This window comes from Gavialis gangeticus, unplaced genomic scaffold (assembly GCF_001723915.1).
Source record: "Gavialis gangeticus isolate Ggan-Ray unplaced genomic scaffold, GavGan_comp1, whole genome shotgun sequence".
Classification (NCBI taxonomy): Eukaryota; Metazoa; Chordata; order Crocodylia; family Gavialidae; genus Gavialis; species Gavialis gangeticus.
This window is the reverse complement of record NW_017729007.1, coordinates 5,026,521-5,046,763: the sequence shown is the minus strand read 5'-3', so window position 1 is coordinate 5,046,763 and position 20,243 is coordinate 5,026,521. Positions and strand designations below refer to the sequence as shown.

The window sequence follows — 20,243 nt, the reverse complement described above, 5'->3', positions numbered from 1 at the left end:
CTGGGTCGGGTCGGGTCGGGTCGGGTCGGGTCGGGTCGGGTCGGGGGGGCCCGCAGCTGCCGGGAGTCTCCCGCCCCTTCTGCCGTGGCGGCGCCGCTTCGCCGCGGGCCCCGGGGCTGTGTCGGCAGCGGGGGAAGGGAAGGGGAAGCTTCCACAGCAGCTTCGTCAGTTTCATGGAAAGGGGTTGAGGCCAAACGCGGCAGCGTCCCTTTAAAGGGCCTCAGGTTACAAACTGGAAAGCACTTGACAGGCTCAAAAGCCAAGACGGGGCCAGAGGAGGTCGGGAGCGTACGTTGACGGCTTGGCATAGAAGCGGGAGGGCGGGTGCTCTGCTGCCCTGGCTTTACCTGCGGCAGGCTGAGGGGCCGGGTCTGTGCTGTGTCGGGGCTGACGGCAGCCTTATGTAGAGTGTAGGTGATGGTTGGATAGGATGGTTTGGAGAGGGCTGATCTTGCCTCAGGCAGGGGGCTGGACCTCTGGAGGTCCCTTCTAGCCCTGCTTCTCTATGCTTCTGTGAAGATCAGTCTGAAAGGGACCTCACGAAGTCATCTAGTCCAGCCTCCTGCTCCAGGCACTAAACCATCCCAACCTAGTGCCTGCCTGGCCGGCTCTTGAAACCTTTCACCAAAGAAGACTCTGCAGCCTTATTTGCTAGTGGTTCCAATGCTTGGCCACCCTCACGCAGTAAGCCCCCTGAATCACCAGCCTAGACTCCAAGACAGTGCTGGTCTTCGTGTTTTACTCTGTGAAAGACTCTTAGCACTATCCCTGTGTAACCTATGGCCAGTCAAATGAATGTATTTATTTATTTTTTGGTTATATGGGCCTTCTGCAAGAAGGGCTGCATCCTTGCAGGCTAGTGATGTGAAGGATGTTCCTTTCATAGGAGGGCATGTGGAAGAATGTAGAGAAGAACTAGAAAGTCTTTGCCTTTCTGATTCTGAAGTAGCTTCCTCTGATACTGTGGGATGTTCAATATTTCTTGCTAAGCTTCTAACCTTACAAAGATATGCCCAAAAGCCTAACATTTTAAGCTGGAGAGTAGTCCACTGAGGGCTTGTCTGTGTGGGGAAGTTAGTGCAGTATGTTAGGGTGTAATTTTACAGTGCACTGGTTACTTTACACCAGCTCCCTGTATGGAGTTTTAATGTGCACATGATGTGCAGGATAGCTTACTCCGATGTGCACATGATGTGCAGTAGACTATTCACATAGGCCATGTCCCCACGAGTGGGAACGTGTGGTTTTCAGTGTCTCACAGCCCTTTGAGGCACTGCAGAATGCATGTGGCGCATTAATTTGTTCACCAAATTGCACATTTGCAATGTGGCAGCAAGATTAGATACTGGGAAATCCTGGTATCTGAAAAAACTGCCTCAAAAATAGTGGTGCAGTACATGTGGCTGCAGTGTGTGCCACCAGAAGCAGAATCCTGGCCAGCCAGAGCCATGCTCCAGCTTCCCGCTGGACTCTGAGTGGTTGGATCACCACTGCTGTTGCCCCGGGAGGCCCCCAGGTCCTCACGTAAGGCTACTGGTGCTAGCCCAGGTACAGGCCCTAGCCTCCCCTACTCCACCTGGGGCAATTTACTGTGCGCCCGAGTGTGCATGCAGTAGCACAAATATGTCCGCTATTTGTCCCCAGGGAAACGCATGTTCCTGCTTGTGCGGACATTTCCATAGAAGTTGTATTACATGAAAAAATTATGGGGAGTAATCTAAGGGATGAAAATGCACACAGTGGTTACTTGGCATTAACTCCATGTATGAAAACTTTGTGTGCATTGAGTGACATTTTGTGTGATAGCTTATTGCACTTTGGAATAAACTCCCTTCCACTTAGTGTTCACTAACAGTGGCCACACAGGGAGTTAGTGTGGAGTATCTAATGTGTCATATGTCTGTGCTCTACATTACTGTACAGTACTTCCCTGTCTAGACTAGCATGTAAAGATCACTTCAAGCATCTGTCCAGATGAAGCACAGCAGGAATTAGTGCAGAGTAGCTTGTGTGCTGTACATTCATATCCTGGCTTACAGCATTAACACCCACATGGTGACAAACTGTGAATTAAATGGTTCCTCTCATGTGGTTGGTTAGGTGTGCACACAGCACTTTGCAAAATTGGATCTGGAGGCCCAGATTTTGCGAGGTATTTAGGTGCCTAAAGATGCAGATAAGTAGCTAGGCCTAAATCCATTAAAGATAGAGGTGTCCTAGTGCAATTTTTAGATCCTTCTAACTATTGCTCAGCTATCACTCAGCCATAGAGATTTTTAAATACCTACTGTTGTGCATACAGAACCACCTAAGGCCTTACTACCTAGGTGGCTGAACTATGGCATGTGTGCCACAGATGGCGAATGCAGCTTCTGTGTGTGGCACGTGACAGATCAGGGAGGGGGCAGGGAACATAGTGGCAGATAGGGCAGGAAGCAGAAAGCAGAACAGGAAATTGGGCAGGGGAGGCAATTAGAGTTGGCCTCGTTGAGGGTGCAAGGCTTCATTTGTATCATGCCTGCTAAAGTTTGGTTTCTCTTGCTCTAGACAGTTAATTTATGCCAAGGGATGTTGGGATTTACAAGCTGGGCATTTCCCTGTCAATCTTGCCTACAGAGTCTGATTCTCACAGGCTAAGTGGAAGCCAGGAGGATCTCCTTTTTCACCTAATGACCTTGTAGTTAGAACAGTTACCTGGGATTCAGGACATTCAGATTGAAATCGTTCCATCCGTGTGAGAAGTTTTTGAACCCAGGCCTGTCACCTTCCAAGAGACTTCCATGACTGGCAGGGTAGTGTGTTGTGGGTGGGACTCTCCCTAACTCCTACTGATGCTGTTCCAATTTGGGTATCAGTCTTTCGTTGCAGCAGGGACGACTCTTATCCCCTCCTGGTGAGTGCCAGAAAACTATGTTATGGACCGTGTGTGTGTCCTCCTCTGGCTCAATGAATATTTAAAAGACTGAAAACTCCTCCCCAGCATACTCTGAAGTGTGGTGATAATACTCAGCATTGCAGCACCTCAGTTTCTGTTATGTGTCTAGCCTTTACTAGGGTTGTTTAAAATATCTTGATATCTAATTTCCATTGATAGATGCAAGTTAGGTGTTTTTCTTCAAATATCTTAAAAAGGTCTAACCAAAAGGAATTTGTCACTCTTTATGGAGAGCCTTAATTTCAGTGTATTGCTTTTATGGGGGAGTCCCTTCCCCATTACTGTTCTTTGGCCGGCCTTGGATTGTTTTTGGGTTTTGCATCTTTATATTTGCAACTACATCTTATTGGTGTTTTTATACCCGTCACAAACTCAGTAAATAAAATTTAAAAGAGCACAAGGCATCTAAGAACCTGTAGAGACAACAGTACTGTGAAACCATCCAGCCAAAGTGACACCAAAACCAGTCTTTGTACATATTAACTTACTGTTTCAATTATGATATTACTTTATATGATATATTGGAGCATGAACATTTTTCTTGTACCAGAGTTCTGAGTGTGGATGTTATTAATTAGTGTACATTGTTGTGATCATTATATTGACCAGTGGCTATGTTTTGCAGCAGATTTCTAAAGCCAGTCTTCTTTACAAACACAAAGCCTTTTAAGCACCCTTCTGAATGCTGTGCTGTATTACTACTTTGTCTTTGCAGTCATCAGGTGTTATCATGCTCCGAGCATTTAGACATACAAATGGTAAGTTTGGGCACCATCACATACAGAGCCGGGATCATCATAAATCCGTGCTGGCAATCAGGAGGGAAGATGTTAATGTTTGGGAAAGAAGAGCACCTCTAGCACCAAAGCATGTTAAAGAACTAACACATTTGGGATACAAAGTCTTAGTACAGCCATCAAATCGGCGAGCCATCCATGAAAAGGTAAGTTCTGTTATGCTTTTCATATAGATTTAAAAATGGAAATGATGCAATTTCATAGACAGTTAGATTAGATGATTTAAAGGTTGTAAGTAATAAAGGAGGTATGTTATGAGCGTTATTTATTGCTGTGAGGAATAATCTTTCCTACTGACTAAAGAACTGGACCTCGTTGGTTAGACATGTAATGCAATACCAGTTAGCTTTATTTTTAACATTTTTTTAGTTAGTTTGTTTTTATCCTTTCCATTGATACTGAAGAAATTCCCTATGGTTTTTTGTGCAGAGACTTTGGGACTTTGCGTAATTAACAGTGTCATATCTGACTGCTAGTTTTGTTTTTGTGTGTGGCTTTTTTCCCAGAACTGAATTCATGTGTCATTTTCCTAATGACTTTTTTAACTGTCAGGACATACTCTTAAAGGGCACGTGCATTTCTCTCCACTGAGCACATTAGCTTAGCTGAATTAGCCTGAAATGATTACAGAACACCATACTATTGTAGGCAACCATCTTTGAAGCCTTGTTAACTGTCTGTGATGCAGCTTTTTTAGCCTGAATCTTAATAGGGCTTTTCAACTGTATTATGCTAAATCATTGCAAAATATACCTGATATTGTTACTAATCCCAATTAATAACAAATCCTGATGTAACTGTAATAGGTAACTATTAAGGAGTATGTGTACATATCACTCTTCTTAATAGGGAGCAATGCTGGTTTCCACCAAAGAGACCCCCATTAAGGACATACCTTTTGTCATTTTAAAGGTTTGAATTGGAAAATATTTTTGAACTAATGGAGATCCAGGTATAGCTAAGATAAAAATATTTTATCCAGTTACAGTTTATTTAATCAGAGTTTCAGGGATGTGAATTAATATTTTACTGAACTTAAGTAGTCTCTCAAGCAGTTCTGAAGGGAAATACTTCTAAGATTTGAGAAAAAAGTATGAATATGCAAGGTCTTCCAATCATAAAAGAAGTTTGTACATGTATCATAATACTTTGACTCAGTTTTGTGTTATTTTGTTTGCTAAGTTTTGTGTTTTTTAAGACTTCCTTTGTTTTTCCTGCATTACAATCTAATATTCTGTTTACAGGATTACGTCAAAGCAGGTGGCATTATTCAGGAAGATATTTCTAAGGCTTCTCTAATTGTGGGAGTGAAGAGACCTCCAGAGGATAAATTGATCCCTAAAAAAAACTATGCATTCTTCTCGCACACTATTAAAGCCCAGGAGGCAAATATGTCTCTCCTGGATGAGATTCTGAGACGGGTAAATACTGTAGTTACAAAGATCAGTGACTTATCACTAGGTGAAACCAAGTTAAATAGAAAAGTTCAGTTAAAGGTAACCTAAGAATTTATAGATCTCTGAGCTTGCTTTTCATAATATAATAACAAAGGGTGCTGACAGAGGTGAATAAAACAACAATGGCGCTTTACTGGAAGAGGAAGCATGTTAGTTTGACCTGGCTCCCCAGCATCTGTATGGAGTGGACACATCAAGCAGGGCTTTTTGGTGCTTTTATCTAAAGCTAATTCAAAGCTGATTCAAAAGGCGCCAGAAAGCCCTGCTGAAGTGCCTGATTCATACAGACAATGGGCTATCCAGGGCAAACTAATGCGATGCCTCTTTCGGGCGTGCATTGCTCTTGGCACAGGGGCGCACTGGGCTGAATGTAAAGTGCTGGGGTTTTTTTACTTCTGTAAGCAGCCAAAAGTTTTTGCTGTCTTCAGTCAGTATTTTATAGGATGTATTTAATTTTGAACATATTTGTAGATAGGTTATAATATGGAAAGAAGACTATTTGAGTGGGCAGTATATAGCCAAACAGAATCTATAGATTACCTGTTTATCCGTGACATTACCTCACATACATCAATGAGATGGAACAAGTCCTCAAATTCTTATCATATGCTGTATATTCTGGACTTCCATTTTGGTATTTATAACTTATCTTTAAGCACTTGTCCTTGGCTGCAGTTTTTATTACTGGTTTCTGTTGGGGACTGAATTGGTTCCTCTTTGCTTGTATCTTAATACACTATTTTGTTTCAGCCCATGCTATTTTTGGGTATGCAGTAAAAAAAACAAACAAAAAACCCCCTGCTGAAATGTCAAGTATGCTTCCCTGAGGCAGAAAATGACATCCTCCCAGTTAAAGAATAAGAATCTGAACCAAATAGAACTGTATTAGCATAGCTGATACCGGTATCAGGCCCACTTAGCTTGATGTTCAGTTCTTACATGGCTAAATGTTTCAATTAATCAATAGGGAATTCTCCCTGATTAAGGGCAGCAGGGTTTCTCCAGTTCTATTATTTTCATGTTCACAATGCTGATGTTTTGTTTCCTTACTAAAACATACTGACTGCCTTTAAAACCAAAAGCAATCCATTTTTCTTTTTTAAAGCAAACAGTCACTTTATGTAGTTGTAAATCCTCTGCCCCTGCCAACTGTATGTGCCTTGTACAAAGTACAATGGAAGGGGCATATACAAACAATTCCATGAGAAACAGTACCCAATACATTTTTTCTATTAAAAATAAGATTTTCAGTAAATATGTAACAACAACTTATTGCCTGTTTTCAGGAAATTCGACTGATTGATTATGAAAAAATGGTTGATCATAGAGGGGTGCGAGTTGTAGCCTTTGGAAAGTGGGCTGGCGTGGCTGGTAAGCATTAAGTATAACGGAGCTAATAATACCTTTTCTTCACCTCTTTTATTTACATTAACTTCATAAGAATTAAAACCTTTTTGGTATTTAATAGTTACTCAGCTGCCTCAGTGTCTTTTTTTTAAATTCTTTTCTTGCAACTGTCTGTCTTTTTGGCAAGCAGTCTACTTTAGTTTTTCCAAATCTCTTGTTTTTCTTTACTTTCCTTTAAAAGTCCCAACAATCTGTTCAGATCCTGGAAATCAGAATCATCCTCACCTGAGGAAGAATCAGTATCCATAGGCCAACAGAAACAAATTTCTGTTAGTGTCCTAAATTTCTGTTGGCCTAAGCATAGTGTGGACTTAGAGTACACAAACTGATCAGAGTTTGTTTTTTAAAGTTTTACAAAGTTAATTTTTTAAATCAAATGTTCACATTGTCCTTCGAAAAGCTCCCTATTCTAATGTTCTTCTGTAGAACAGATTGACATAGGCCTGTCTCTTTTTTAATTCCCATGTGTTCTTTACCCTCTTCCCTCAAAAAATGTTGGCATGTATGAGGGATATAAAAAGCAGTATGCTAAGTCTCCAAGTGGTCCTGGAATTACAGATTTATCTTCTGCAACTCTATACCAATTTATTTTACAGTTAAAATAATAGTATTAAAAATGGAAAAAGCTGTTTTGAGTTCAGGAAGATTTTTTGGATTAGTGAGGCTCTGGAGTACCTGATTATGTATGTTCATGATATTAATGTGTAATTCTGAAACAGGAATGATCAATATTTTACATGGAATGGGATTACGATTTCTTGCCTTGGGACATCACACTCCTTTCATGGTAAGACTTTTATATGTCATTTGGGCATTTATAGTGAAACAAGGCCACATTCCTCAGCAAGCCCTTCTGCGTCTGGTTTCAGCACATTGGGATGGCTCATAACTACAGGAACAGCAACCAGGCTGTGCAGGCAGTGCGGGATGCTGGCTATGAGATTTCTCTGGGTTTGATGCCAAAGTCTCTTGGACCCTTGACGTTTGTGTTTACAGGAACTGGGAACGTCTCTAAGGTAAGAAGCCCTTGCCCCCATGACTTCCCTCAACTATAATATCGTAAGGTGGTTGTTTTTTTCCCCCGAAGTGCTACTTGGTATTTTATGCACGTGAGGTTATTGTTGCATGTTTTAAAGATAAATTCAATCTGTGCACTGTTTTTTGATTTTTGGGTTTCCTTTTGTTGTAATGTAATATGGATTTGTAAACATCCTAGACTGCTGCCTCTGGAGGAGCTCTGTGGCTGATCACTAGCAGTGGATTATAAAGACTTGGATGCACATTCAAGGGAAGCTTGCCCTGGAATGGATTAGAACAGTAGTGCTGGATATTTTCCATTTGCTTTATTTCACTGCCTATTTTATTTCCCAAAGAAGGCTAGATTTTTACTGTGCTGTTTAATAGATGGATACTAGTCCTTTATTAATGAAAGGATGATTAGTCTGGTGGGTTGGTGAGTTATAAGTAGCACTGCACTTGGGAAATGGGGTCATCTCTGAATCCACAGAAGCTCTTTGCCCTGTGGGGCAACCTTACTGAGGGTTTGTCAGGAGTGGCTAATGAATATGCACTGAAGGGGAGTGGTTGGTCAGAGTGAAGCATGAAATTCCTCATTAGAGTCAGCCAAGTTCTTGTGACATCATTGTCATGCAGCCATGAAACAAAGAGGAAGAGCCAGGGGGACTATCAGTTTTCATACCAGCTTTGGGAACAAGGGAGTCCTCAGAACAGCTGCAGCCATATGGGAAGAGATGGAAACCTGCAGGAGAAGTGTCTATTAATGATTTTGGTGATAAAGATTAGATTGAATTCACTGCAAGGTCACATTTGCTAGGAAAAGGTCTTGGAAACTTTGGTTATAATAAAAGGAGAAATAGTTCCTGCTATTCTTTTTTTCTCACTTCAGTCTCTAATATTGCCTCTCCAACAGGATGTCAAGCCAGGAACCTTTGATCCTGCTTCTTTCCCTGTGTTTTTGTCCCATGTGCATAAAGGCTAATGCGAATTTATAGAAAAGTGTAGTCCTGTTTCATACCTCAGCAATACCCTATTCAGTAGCTTTCCTGATAGTCATCACAAAACACATGGGGAAGGAAGCATTGTTCCATGCAAGCATCAGTTTTGCCTCTCTGTTAAAGCTGCCAACAGGATTGATTCTGCAAATTGCTGGGCACCCTCCACTCCCAGCAGAGCGATTGGGAGTGGAATCAACTCACCAAGTTGCAGAATGAACTTAGTAACAGTAGGTTCAGTTCTTAAGTGACAAATTGGAGTTAGACTGCAAACATTTTTCTCACAACCATGAAGGTTAAATTGCATTTTAAACAGTAGAATTGTGATCAAAATTCTGCAGCAAGAGGAAGATGTTGCATCAAATTCCATGATTGTAGTATATGCCAAACCAGGTGACTGTTTCCAGTTCACAAGCTAAACTGACCACTAGATGATGTTCCCCAGTGGATCAGATTTTAGACAGCACTGTTTCTTTGGTGGGTACTTGTTATATCCACTGACATCTAGTTCTGTGAAGGATTCTGTGAAAATTAGTGCAATATGTTTAAAGTAAACCCTTATGCTTATTTCAGGATAAATTAAAATGTTCTTTATGTTATTATTTTCAATATTCTAAAGTTATGCTGATGCCTGTGCAATTGGTATATATAGTTTTTTATCTGCAGGGTGCCCAAGAAATGTTCAATGCACTCCCTTGTGAGTTTGTGGAACCACATGAGCTGAAGGAAGTTTCTAAATCTGGAGGTAACCTTAAGCCAGTAATGCAGTATCCTTCAGAATCTTTTTGGCCAATAGTTTTGCTTTTTAAAGAACTTGAGTTCCTTTTCTTTACCATAGACCTTAGGAAAGTATATGGGACAGTGCTAAGTCGTCACCATCATCTTGTAAGGAAGAGTGATGGAGTGTATGACCCAGCAGAATATGAGAAACACCCAGAACTCTACACTTCTCGTTTTAACACTGATGTAAGTGTTGTTTCTGTTCTTTCAGTATAAGGGTTTCCAAACTCTGCCAATAACTACCATTTTTCCACATTCTATTTAGTTGGGAATTCATTAGTATGCTGGATCAAATTAAATTCTTTTGCCTGTCAGTAATATTTGAATGAAGTCCTTGGGACTTTCTGACTGTCTTTGCAGATTGCACCGTACACTACCTGTTTAATTAATGGAATATACTGGGAGCAAGATACTCCTCGCTTGTTAAGCCGACAGGATGCACAAAGGCTGCTAGCTCCAAATAAATCTCCTTCTCTTGCAACTGAGGGTTGCCCTGAATTACCACACAAGTAAGTCTTCTTTGTTCAGTGACAATAATTCTCCTGGATTCTAATTAAACAGCTCCTTTCTTATGTATTGTGAAACACCAACTAGATCTTACTTTTCTTTTTATGTCTGCTTCCCTGTTAATTTGTTTTGTTGCATATATAATTAATTTTTACCCAAGACAAATAGCTATGAGAATTTTAATTTTTCCTTTGGTAATACGTTTACATTTTGATCCTCAGTAAAGGTTTCCCCAGTTCATAATAGAATGCATTAAAATACATTCTCTGTACTGCATGTAGACAAACACACTGTACACCACCATAGCTAGAAAAATTTCTAAAGCTCAGTTTGTTTAGTAAAGTTTGTCTCTTCTGGCATTCATCTAATTCAGATTCAATAACAAGTCTCTGATAGTAAATGGTATTTTTTGTGCTTTGGAATAACTCTTCATATAGAAATGTGGAGTGTGAATTTAAGGCTAGATCCAAAAAAGACTTGGGCGTGAAGAGGAGGAGTCCATCTTTTGTATAAATAACCTTACTTGTGTAGTTAGAGCCCTTAACCAGGAAGTGAAAGATCAGCTTTATACTTTTTTTTAGCCTGAATGGGTTCACAGTTGTGTCTCCCACCTAATCGTCAGGCTGTAGGCTAAGCTGGGCTGAGGTACTCCATTTGTACTCCATCTCCGCAACCCCTCTCTTTTCAAGCAGAATTCAAAGCTTTTGGGACTAGAGGGTAAACAGGAGTAGAGCCTGAGTGTTTCTTGGCAGATAGGATGTTCCCTAAAACAGTCATTTTCAACCAGGGTGTTGCAAGATCCTTTTAAAGGTGCCACACAAAATTAGCCCTTTTAGGTGTGCAAACACCTATATGTAATTCACAAGATAACCCCAGAGATTTCAAATAGAAAATCATTCCAACATGTTGTGGTCTTTCTGAGTGGCACTAAGATTAGGGGTGTTGACTGAGTAACGTGGGAATATGTCAATACTGGTGTCTGTGCTGCTGATCTAGCAGCTGTAATCATGTTCATTAGAAAAAAAATTAAAATCCATTTAATGCTTAAAAAAATTAAAATACCGTTTAACGCTTTAAATTATATATATTTTTTTCAAGTGAGAGGTGAAACAAAGGATGCCTAAACATGTCAAGACAAATATTACTGTATCCCTTCCTTCTATTGGTTTATAGATGTAACCTTTCATGAAGCACACTTTTGTCAGTAGTAATTGAGGGCACTATAGAGAGATGTGACTTGGTTCTCTGTCTGGAGCTAAATCTCTGAGGGATCTTCCTAGTTCTCTTGTTTTCCTTTTTGGTCCTTGATCTATTTTATCTTTATATTTTGTAGTGGTTCTTTATTTGGAGGTGTGGCTAATGTTCTTGTTCATTGTTTTATTCTGTTTATTTCAGACTTTTGGCAATATGTGACATTTCAGCAGACACAGGAGGATCTATAGAATTTATGACTGAGTGTACAACAATCAACAATCCATTTTGTATATATGATGCTGACCAGCATATTATTCATGACAGGTGAGAGTGCCTTTACTTTGCACTGTTTTCCTTTGCGTTCTAGACCCCCTGCATATTAAACTTATTATATAAGGACTCAAAGAAAACTGCTAAAGATGTAATATTCTTTAAGGGCAAGGAAAATATGGTGTTGCATTTCTATGATGTTTCTTCTAGTGTTGAAGGTTTTGGAATTCTGATGTGTTCCATTGACAACCTCCCAGCACAGCTTCCCATAGAATCAACAGAATATTTTGGAGACATGCTTTTCCCTTATATTGAAGAGATGGTAAGGTTTTATGAGCTTGGTAAGAAGTTTGGTCTTATACTTTGTTCATATTTTGTGGTTCTTCTGCTTTGCTATATGTTGGTTTAAAAAAATCTGCTGTAGAACATAGCTTATGTGTGAAAATTGGATGCTCCCTAGAGTACTAGGCAAAATGTTTCAAAAGATCTGGTATTCCATTTTCATAAATGGCTTAGGAGCCTAAATTTCAATGAAAGTCAGTTTAAAACGAGGTAAAAGGCAGGTGTGTTTCAGGTTTCCAAAGTATTACTACATCATACTATTTTTCTCCTATTGTTTGTGTTTTATTTTAACCCAAAAAGGTTAACAGTTTCTTTCTTTGTAATGAAGCATATTTTTCCAGAGAGGATTTATTTTTTTTAAATATCTGTAAAAGCATGAAGGAAATAAAGTGCTCTGACTGAAACCATTTTTTCCTCTACAGCTATTATCTGAAGGCTCTGAGCCTCTTGAAAGCCAGAACTATTCACCTGTTGTTCGAGATGTAAGTTCTACAAGCTAATTTCCTTCCTTTTTTGACCTGGGTATTGAAAGTCCAGATGCAAAAAGAGTAATTTGTTTTATATACTTTGTAGGCAGTGATTGCATCCAACGGTTCATTGACTCCTAAGTATAAGTATATCCAGAAACTGAGGGAGAGCAGGTAATATATAGATTTTGATTTGCATTATGATTTTGATTCTGTGTATCCGGTTTTAAATAAGCATGTGTGCCTCTGATCGTTGTTGCATTTATTTATTTAATTTAAGCTTTGGTGGAATCGCTTTATGTAGTTACATTTTCTTTTGGGTTTATAATCCTCCCTATAGTGCTTAACTTCATTAGCAGCACATATTACTAATTACTTTTGAACAGGGCAAACAATGCCTGCTATGTTGATTTCTTGAAGACCCAACATAAGTGAATGCTAATATTATTCTTTGTTGCTTGTATCCTCAAAATGTATGCACACTGCATTGGCCTATTCAGGGATTTCTGGGACAGGAATAGTTCTAATGTATTTTGCAGCCTTCTACTTATTAGTATAGGAAGCTGTTATTCTTTCCCACTTACATGCAGTTTTGTTCAGTGTTTGGGTATATTCAGGATTCTGCATAAAGGCCTCTGACTTCCCATTTCACTTTACTAGGACAGTAGCTATTGTACATGATTCTTTCCTTACTTCCTCTGTATTTTTATCTTTCAGTGGTGATGAAGCAGATTTGGTTAGCTTAACCCCCTTAAAGCTCACCACCTCACTACTTAAAGTATGAAAATCCTGGATTTTTCAGTAACTCGCATTGTATTTTTATAATTATTACAGAACCTCACTGTTTTGGCAATGATGGCTAACTCTGTCTTCATGGGGTTTTGGTTAGGGATTGCTGGAACACTCATATCTGTAACAGTAGAAATTGGATACACAGCAGAAATCAGTGTGGGCTTAAACATTACATGCATTAAGAGACATTTAGACAATATAATGTGTCACTTCCCCATGCACTTACAGTTTTGGCTGTAGGAAATTTAAAAATACAATAGTGTAATTAATAGGGAAATCCTATGAGGACTTCAGGAAAAGTCCATCACATATAGCTTAATCATTTACAGGCCCTTTTCCATAGGGATGGAGCAAGCCATTTGCTTCCCAAAGATCACAGCTTACAGCTACATTTTTTGGTATATGCTGTTTTGGTGGAAAATCTCCCAGGGCTGTCTTCGCTAACATACCTTCTTATTCCTTGCACAGCATTGTGGTCTGTCTTTTGGCTCCCCTCTTAACCTCTTGCATGGTCTTGTATGAGCTGCCTAAGAAGCTGGAGACTGTCTTCCAAAGGGGTTTAATTGTGGGTAGATTTTTGATCTTTCTGCAGAACTGTGTGTTGCATGTGTAGTGTGTTATTTTTTTTAAATGTAACTCACTTGACTAAACAATGAACAGGACCCACTAAACCCAAACCCTTTTTTGATATTTTTCCCCTTTGGATTTATTTGGAAAGAATGCAATTATAATAACAAATTGGCTCTTTAAAATGCGATAGTTTACCCATGGGGTTTCAGATTTGGGATGTGAGGAGGGAGTTATCTGACTTGTATTACTGCTGTAACATAATAGAACATAATACTTAGTCTGACAGCTAAGGGCTCTATTTAGACTAAATGCTAAGTGTTACTTTCTGAACGCTAATGAACTCTGTCCAAAGAACAGCCAGGTTATATGAGTTAATATGGGTGATGGGCCCCAAGAGAGAGGAATGTACATTTGAGTTGTTCTTTCCAATTTCTTTTTACCTTTTTGCTTAATTGATACTGACTATGTGCTGCTTTTGCAGAGTGCAAATGGTACATCATGTTAACAGTAATGCTGAGAGATGTCCATAGTTTTCCCTTCCAGGAACATACAAATTCTGGTCCAGTTTGACCAGAGCTTGGCTGCTGGATAATTTAAACTAGGAATCAATGTAATTAGGAGCCTAATACTGTAAAAGTTGTTTCTTTTGCAAGAAAGGCTTTTCTCTGTGCTAGATCTGGAGTTGCAACCTACTTTTTCTCTTCATACTTTCTGATCATATAAACCACTCCCAATTGTGCCTTAAGTTTTCTTCTCTTGGTATGAGAGTAGTATCCTTGTGAAGAAGGAAGTTAGATCAGAGTATATGGTTTGCCTCTTGGAGGTAAAATTCTTAGTCTTATCTTACCAGAGGATATACATTATGAATATTTAAAAGGCCTGACTTATCAAGCCAAGGGAGATAAATCAGTAATTACAACAATAAATTAAACAATAAACTTGTTTTCATTTAAATTTGAAATTGTGATTTATTTAACTTTAATATATGTTTGGATACATTTACACTTTTTCTTCATATATCCAGCATATTTAAAGTGGCTTTAGTTACAGTAAAAGTTACAATATAATAGATCTGAAGAATGCATTGCATTCAGAAGCTTGTTTAAGTGTATCCTACCAATAAAAGATATTTCCCACAAAAATCCTTGCCTCTTGCATAATATAATAGTATAATTTACAGTGAGCAACTTAAAGGTTCTATTTTTGTACATTTTTAACTGAATTCTAGTTTCCTTCCAAAAGTAGCTTCTCAGATCCACCCTTGCACCAGAAAAACTGTCACCGAGTAAACAAATTAAGTATTCCTCCTTTTCTAATATAATGCAAAATGTAAAATTAAGAATCTGCATACATTACTTAAAAGTATCAAGATAATATGTTTCTTTCTCATTAGCAAACAGTATCAACAACTTTAGCTTAAAGATATGTTGTATTTGGTTCAAATCCACATATTTTAATAGTTATGTCAGTGAGAATATACGTTTGTTTTAGGAGAATAACAAAAAAAATGCAAATTAGTTTTAATTTAAATGAGCATTTCCCATTTTAATTTAAATTGGATCCCCCTGCCTGGATGGGACTTTTGTCACACAATCCAAGGCCATAAGTAGAAACAGATTTTACTAGCTAGCTATAGTCTTAAATTGTTTTTCTTATAGGCGTCTTCAATGACCGTGGTATAGTTTATCCAAAGTTACATTTTCAGCAACATAAATTCCTATTCCTTAGAGGTGGCAGAGGAGGTGTAGTGAGGTAGGTATAATCTAGAACATGGCAGCACCATTCAAAAATGGCAAATTGGGTCATTCCCTTCTGAAGTTTTGATGGCTTAGCTATCAAGGAAGATGTGATGGCTTTTGAGGAAGATCAGGTAACAATAGCTGTTGGAGAAGCAAAAAGAGAGAGGATTCAGCGGTGTGAACGTTTGAAGCTAGTCTTAGACATTTTAGTTACATTCCTTGAAATTAGAAGTTCAACTGAAAATGCTTTGAAAAAGGATGTTTTGGATTTGTGTTAGACAGAAGTGCCCCAGAACTTAAACTTTTGTCTGAACAGAGCTCTTGGTTTGTAAACTAACTAAAACTTACTGATATTGCATTAGCTTTAGCAGGTTACTCTGCTTATGCTGCGTGTTTTAATTTTGGTTATAATCCCTTTTAGGGAATATGCTCAGTCACTGACCATGGATAAGAAGAAAAGGGTCTTGTTACTTGGATCTGGCTATGTTTCTGGCCCTGTGATAGAATACCTCACTAGAGATCCCAACATTCAAATCACAGCAGGTACTTAAGGATTTACTTTCCAGTGTTAAAAGCACTATATTAGTGTTCATGCATGTATAAGGAATAATTTCATTTAACATCACGTTGTAGTTTACTGTTTATTCTTTTATCGACATACGGAGCTGCTATTCAGTCTGCTATTCAGTAATTTCAATATAAAATTATAGCCTGAAGAACATTCTGAAGAGATGCCTCAATTTTAATACCACATTGCCATTTCAATTTTGAGCTATTTATTGTTGTATATAGTGCTTTAAAAAGAAATTGGGGAGAAGATCTATTTCTCTGTTCACTTCACTTTTTTGGATCATGCATTTGACAGTACTTTGTGTATAGTCAGTCTCACTCTTTCATTGGTTGTCAGTTGCATTTTCTGTCCTGTGTGATAGCATGATGACATCTCTTTTATGTGCTGTTCTGAAAATGGGGAATCATTTACACTATCTTTTCCCTAGTCCCTGCAAGGTGCTTAAGTAGCTATGAGAGCACATAATCTACCCTGGAACCAGGCAGCAGGCAAAAGCATACAAATAGAAAATGTATGGTGTAGGGAGTGTCAATGTTTGTTGTTGTAGATATCTCCAAAACACCTATCTAATCTAATCAGAGAAAGACAACTATCTTTATAAAATTATCATTTTCCCCAATTAGGCTCTAATTTTAAGGGTACTTTATCAGTTAGTGGGTTCTTCTGAAATTAGCACATTTAAAAAACTGGAGCTAATGCTGTCCCTCTTCAAAAAACCTAAGGAGGTAGTTGTCAAGATCTTTGTCTGTGGACTGATGAAACAGTTAGACTGCTTCTAAATGTGTGGCGTTGGGAGTGAATTGCTTAGTGCTTGTGTCAGCTGATCAATTGTAACAGTTTCATATGTCTGCTGTATCTGGCGCTAAGTGAAGCTAAACTGGGGCAGTTTATAGCCAAACTAAATAGCTGCTAAATTACCACAGTTTAGCTTCCACTATTCCATGAGTGGTATATGAAAGAAATACCTCACTTCATTTGATCCATTTTAAGTTGCTTCTTTCACCCATTTTCACTCAGTATAATTGTTTTGTCTCTCTGTATCCTCTGCACAATATTACCAAGCCTTATTGGTCACCCATTGCTATGGCTGTGCAATATATTTGCATTATGATATATTTGCATTATAAATACAGTAGCATCAGGAAACACAATTGCATTGAAGGGTTTGTTGTGTTAGGCAATGTGCAAACAGTAAAGGCTTGTTTACGTGAAGCTACTCTGAGGTAAGCCAAGTTGTAAATTTACAGCTGATCAGTTTGTCCTCACTAGCAATTCATCCACTCTTAGCATACAGTAAGTACAAGGTAGCTTATTCTGTCATTCAAAACTTGAATGAGCTAGTCATTGACCTGACCCAGTGAATAAAGGAAAAAGAGGAAATAATTTGTTTTGCATCAGAAGAAAAGATGATACTGTCAACAACTGAGTTAGCACTTCACAAACCTCTGGCTCAAGGTGCTTGGCTAGTGACTTCTACCAGTTCAGTGGCAATAATTATATTTTATCTTTTTCATTTTAATTTCAATGATTTTGTTAAATTATAGTAATCTTAGGCTTGATGTAGTTAATTACAAGATTTAAATTTTTAATTTTTAAAATAAATAATTTAAAAAAGAAAAATAGATTCATTTTAAAATAAAAATCTGATTTAATTAAAAAAGCCCAACTTGGGATTTGGCTTAAATCTATAATTGTAGTCACCCCACTACCTGCTAGGTCAGCCTGTTTTTACCTGTGTTGCCATCTGTCATAGACTCTGAGTTCCTTGGATCAATAATTCATCTTCCTATTAATCTGAAAGGTACCACACAGCCTTTTGTGGTACTGCAAGAATTAAAACAAATCCTTGAACTTGTTTATGGTTTTAATTTATTAATGTATTATACCTAAATCTATAAACAAAATTTAAAATATATATGTATGGTTTATTTTACCTACCCTTTCATGGTGCTCATGATTGGTTTTTCCTGAAAGCTGATGAGATCAAGAATGCCTAAAGCAGTGTAATTAAGACAGCTTCATCTTAACTCTTGCAAGAGCAACACAGAACCCTGAACCCAGTTCCTGGGTTCACTATTAAAGCCTACATACCTGGTCTTACAAACCAGTACTTTGGTGAGTAAACCCATGTGATTGCCTACATGACTATGGGTTGAGTCACTGGCTCCTACATCACAACACTAAGGACATGTCTACATGCCCTCTGACCATGTGAGGCAGTGCTGTTGTGAAAAGCATCTCATCCACTTATACCAAATAATGAAATGTAGCTGGTTTTTGGTGCAGTGAGGGTGCAGATTATGCCGCTCTCCATCTTTGCCCAATGCTGTTATATTTTTTCTGTTTAGCATGCGTGAAGCAGGAGAGGCATTCGCTAGCACAATTGGAGGGAGTGTAGATATTCCGTAAAACTAGTTCTGTAATAGAGTCATTTCCCACCAAAGTAACCAGAAAAAGAGAAGTCCCTACCTAATGGATCATGGCATCCTATATGCTATCTATGAGATGGTGTTGAAGTGACTGGATGAATGATTCACTTGCCTCATTCCCCTTCTTTTCAAGCTTTTCTGTTTGATCCTCTTAACTTTTTCCCCAACAGTTTCTCCGCTGACTCTTTATCCCACAACAGGTACTGTTTGCCTGCATGGACTAGTAATAGTTTTTGCTGGGCATAGTATAGTTGCTGTATCTTCTGTCAGTATCTTCTCAGCTCTTGTCATATTGCTTCATGTGACAGGATTAATAATCCAGGGGAAATACATTTTTAGACATCGTCAATTATGTGCATCTCTCTTAATTAATTAAAAAAATAATTATTTTTTCCCTGTGAACCATGACCAAATATTTTTCTGTCCTAAACAGTTTTATTGTAGAGCCCCTCACATTTTTATATTCTATGTAAGAATATCTCAAGCATTTTGTTAAATGGATCATCTTCTGAGTCCAGTTCTAGAAGCATATTTCTTAGTGACTAAGGGAAATTGATCTGTTTTAGCAGTCCAGGCACATTTTCTTTTAAATTCACTTGAATTTCTAGATGTCTTTTCCAGTAAAAAAAAAAAAGTTAGCTTAAGTTGTGTGTGTGTGAAGTTTGTTTGAGAGTCAGGCTTTTATCTATAAATATACTATCTCAGTCCTTTTGGGATGCAATACCTTCTTCCACTTAGAACCAGTTTTTGGATTAGTTTCCACTCCATCCTAAACTATAACAATTTGTGGAGGGTTTGTAATCAGTCATGACATAGTCATCCTATCACAGGTTTTTTATTCTTTTCTAAAAAATCCGCTCCATTGAATTATGTTCACACAAGGGCCTTTCTATGTGAGAAAACCATGTTAATGTGTCTTCCACCTGCTATACTTTCTGATAGTGTTTGGATCACTGATTCCTTGGTAAAGGGTGGGCAGCTGTCTCATAGGGCTGCAAACATGCACACTTAATGTAAGCAGAGCAGTGCATGCTGGGAAGCCCAATAGAACAAATTTGGTTAAAGGACGGCTGGCGAGACCACTGTCACAGGGATACCTCACTACACAGTACTTACTTTTTGACAGAAAGATAGACTTATTGTAGCCTGGGCTCATAGCAAGGGCAAAACACTACTAAAGAGCTAATGTAATTAATTGGTTGTAGACTTGGTGTAAGTTTCAGTGGATAGACCCTCACACCATCCCAGTCTGTTCTGCATCTCAGTGGTTGCAGAATGACTGGTGTTCTGGTGAGTTCTGGATGATTCTTCACAGACCTCCTCTGTTTAGGCATATTTCAATTCTAATCACAGAGTTATCATAGGACGTTGGTTATGTGGTCTGGTTAGAAGTTATTCAATTATTCTCTCACTTGGTTTGGTTACAAGGAGTTGCATACATCCTCATTTCTATCTGATGTAGCAGGCAGGGTGCTAGTTGTTTCTGCACTCTGAGTTGCATCTAAAGAACAGGTGCTATAAGATGCCCAGCACAATATTTAAGGATCCTCTAGAACAGGGGCATGCAATTATTTCGGGTGGAGGGCCACTTACTGAGTTTTGGCAAGCTGTCAAGGGCTGCATGGGTAGCCCTGCCCCCTGTTTGCCATCTTGTGACCAGAAGTCCCACCCCCTAACTCCTGGCCTTTGCCACCAGAAGTCCCTCCCCTTGCCCCCAGAAGTACTCCTTTCAGCAAGGACTTTTGCCAGCTCAGAACCAGAAAAATGCCAAATTATATTCTAAAAAGTGATCCTCTACAACATTCATTAATTTGATTTCAAAAATATTTTTGTCCTGATTTACATATGTTTGTGTAGTATATGCAGAGGTGACTGCACAATAGCTTAAAATGAAGTCTTATTTTTGTATATTGTGGGGTGTGGGTATAGGTGTGTGGGGGCTGTGGGTGTGTGGGTATGTGGGGTGTGGGTAGG

General features: G+C 38.7%; 1 protein-coding gene across 2 annotated transcripts in view; it reads left to right on the top strand.

Annotated features, from left to right (window-relative positions):
* AASS (aminoadipate-semialdehyde synthase) overlaps nucleotides 1-20,243 on the top strand; it is a 53,218-nt gene that overhangs the window by 468 nt on the left and 32,507 nt on the right. For both annotated transcript variants that reach the window (XM_019509265.1, XM_019509266.1), the window contains exons 2-14: nucleotides 3,651-3,878; nucleotides 4,977-5,153; nucleotides 6,476-6,560; nucleotides 7,316-7,383; nucleotides 7,466-7,612; nucleotides 9,275-9,353; nucleotides 9,447-9,574; nucleotides 9,749-9,897; nucleotides 11,291-11,413; nucleotides 11,570-11,681; nucleotides 12,124-12,183; nucleotides 12,275-12,342; nucleotides 15,691-15,812. In XM_019509265.1, the coding sequence (XP_019364810.1) occupies nucleotides 3,666-3,878; nucleotides 4,977-5,153; nucleotides 6,476-6,560; nucleotides 7,316-7,383; nucleotides 7,466-7,612; nucleotides 9,275-9,353; nucleotides 9,447-9,574; nucleotides 9,749-9,897; nucleotides 11,291-11,413; nucleotides 11,570-11,681; nucleotides 12,124-12,183; nucleotides 12,275-12,342; nucleotides 15,691-15,812 (1,531 nt within the window). In that variant the 5' untranslated portion in view covers nucleotides 3,651-3,665. The remainder of the gene's footprint in view (nucleotides 1-3,650; nucleotides 3,879-4,976; nucleotides 5,154-6,475; nucleotides 6,561-7,315; nucleotides 7,384-7,465; nucleotides 7,613-9,274; nucleotides 9,354-9,446; nucleotides 9,575-9,748; nucleotides 9,898-11,290; nucleotides 11,414-11,569; nucleotides 11,682-12,123; nucleotides 12,184-12,274; nucleotides 12,343-15,690; nucleotides 15,813-20,243) is intronic.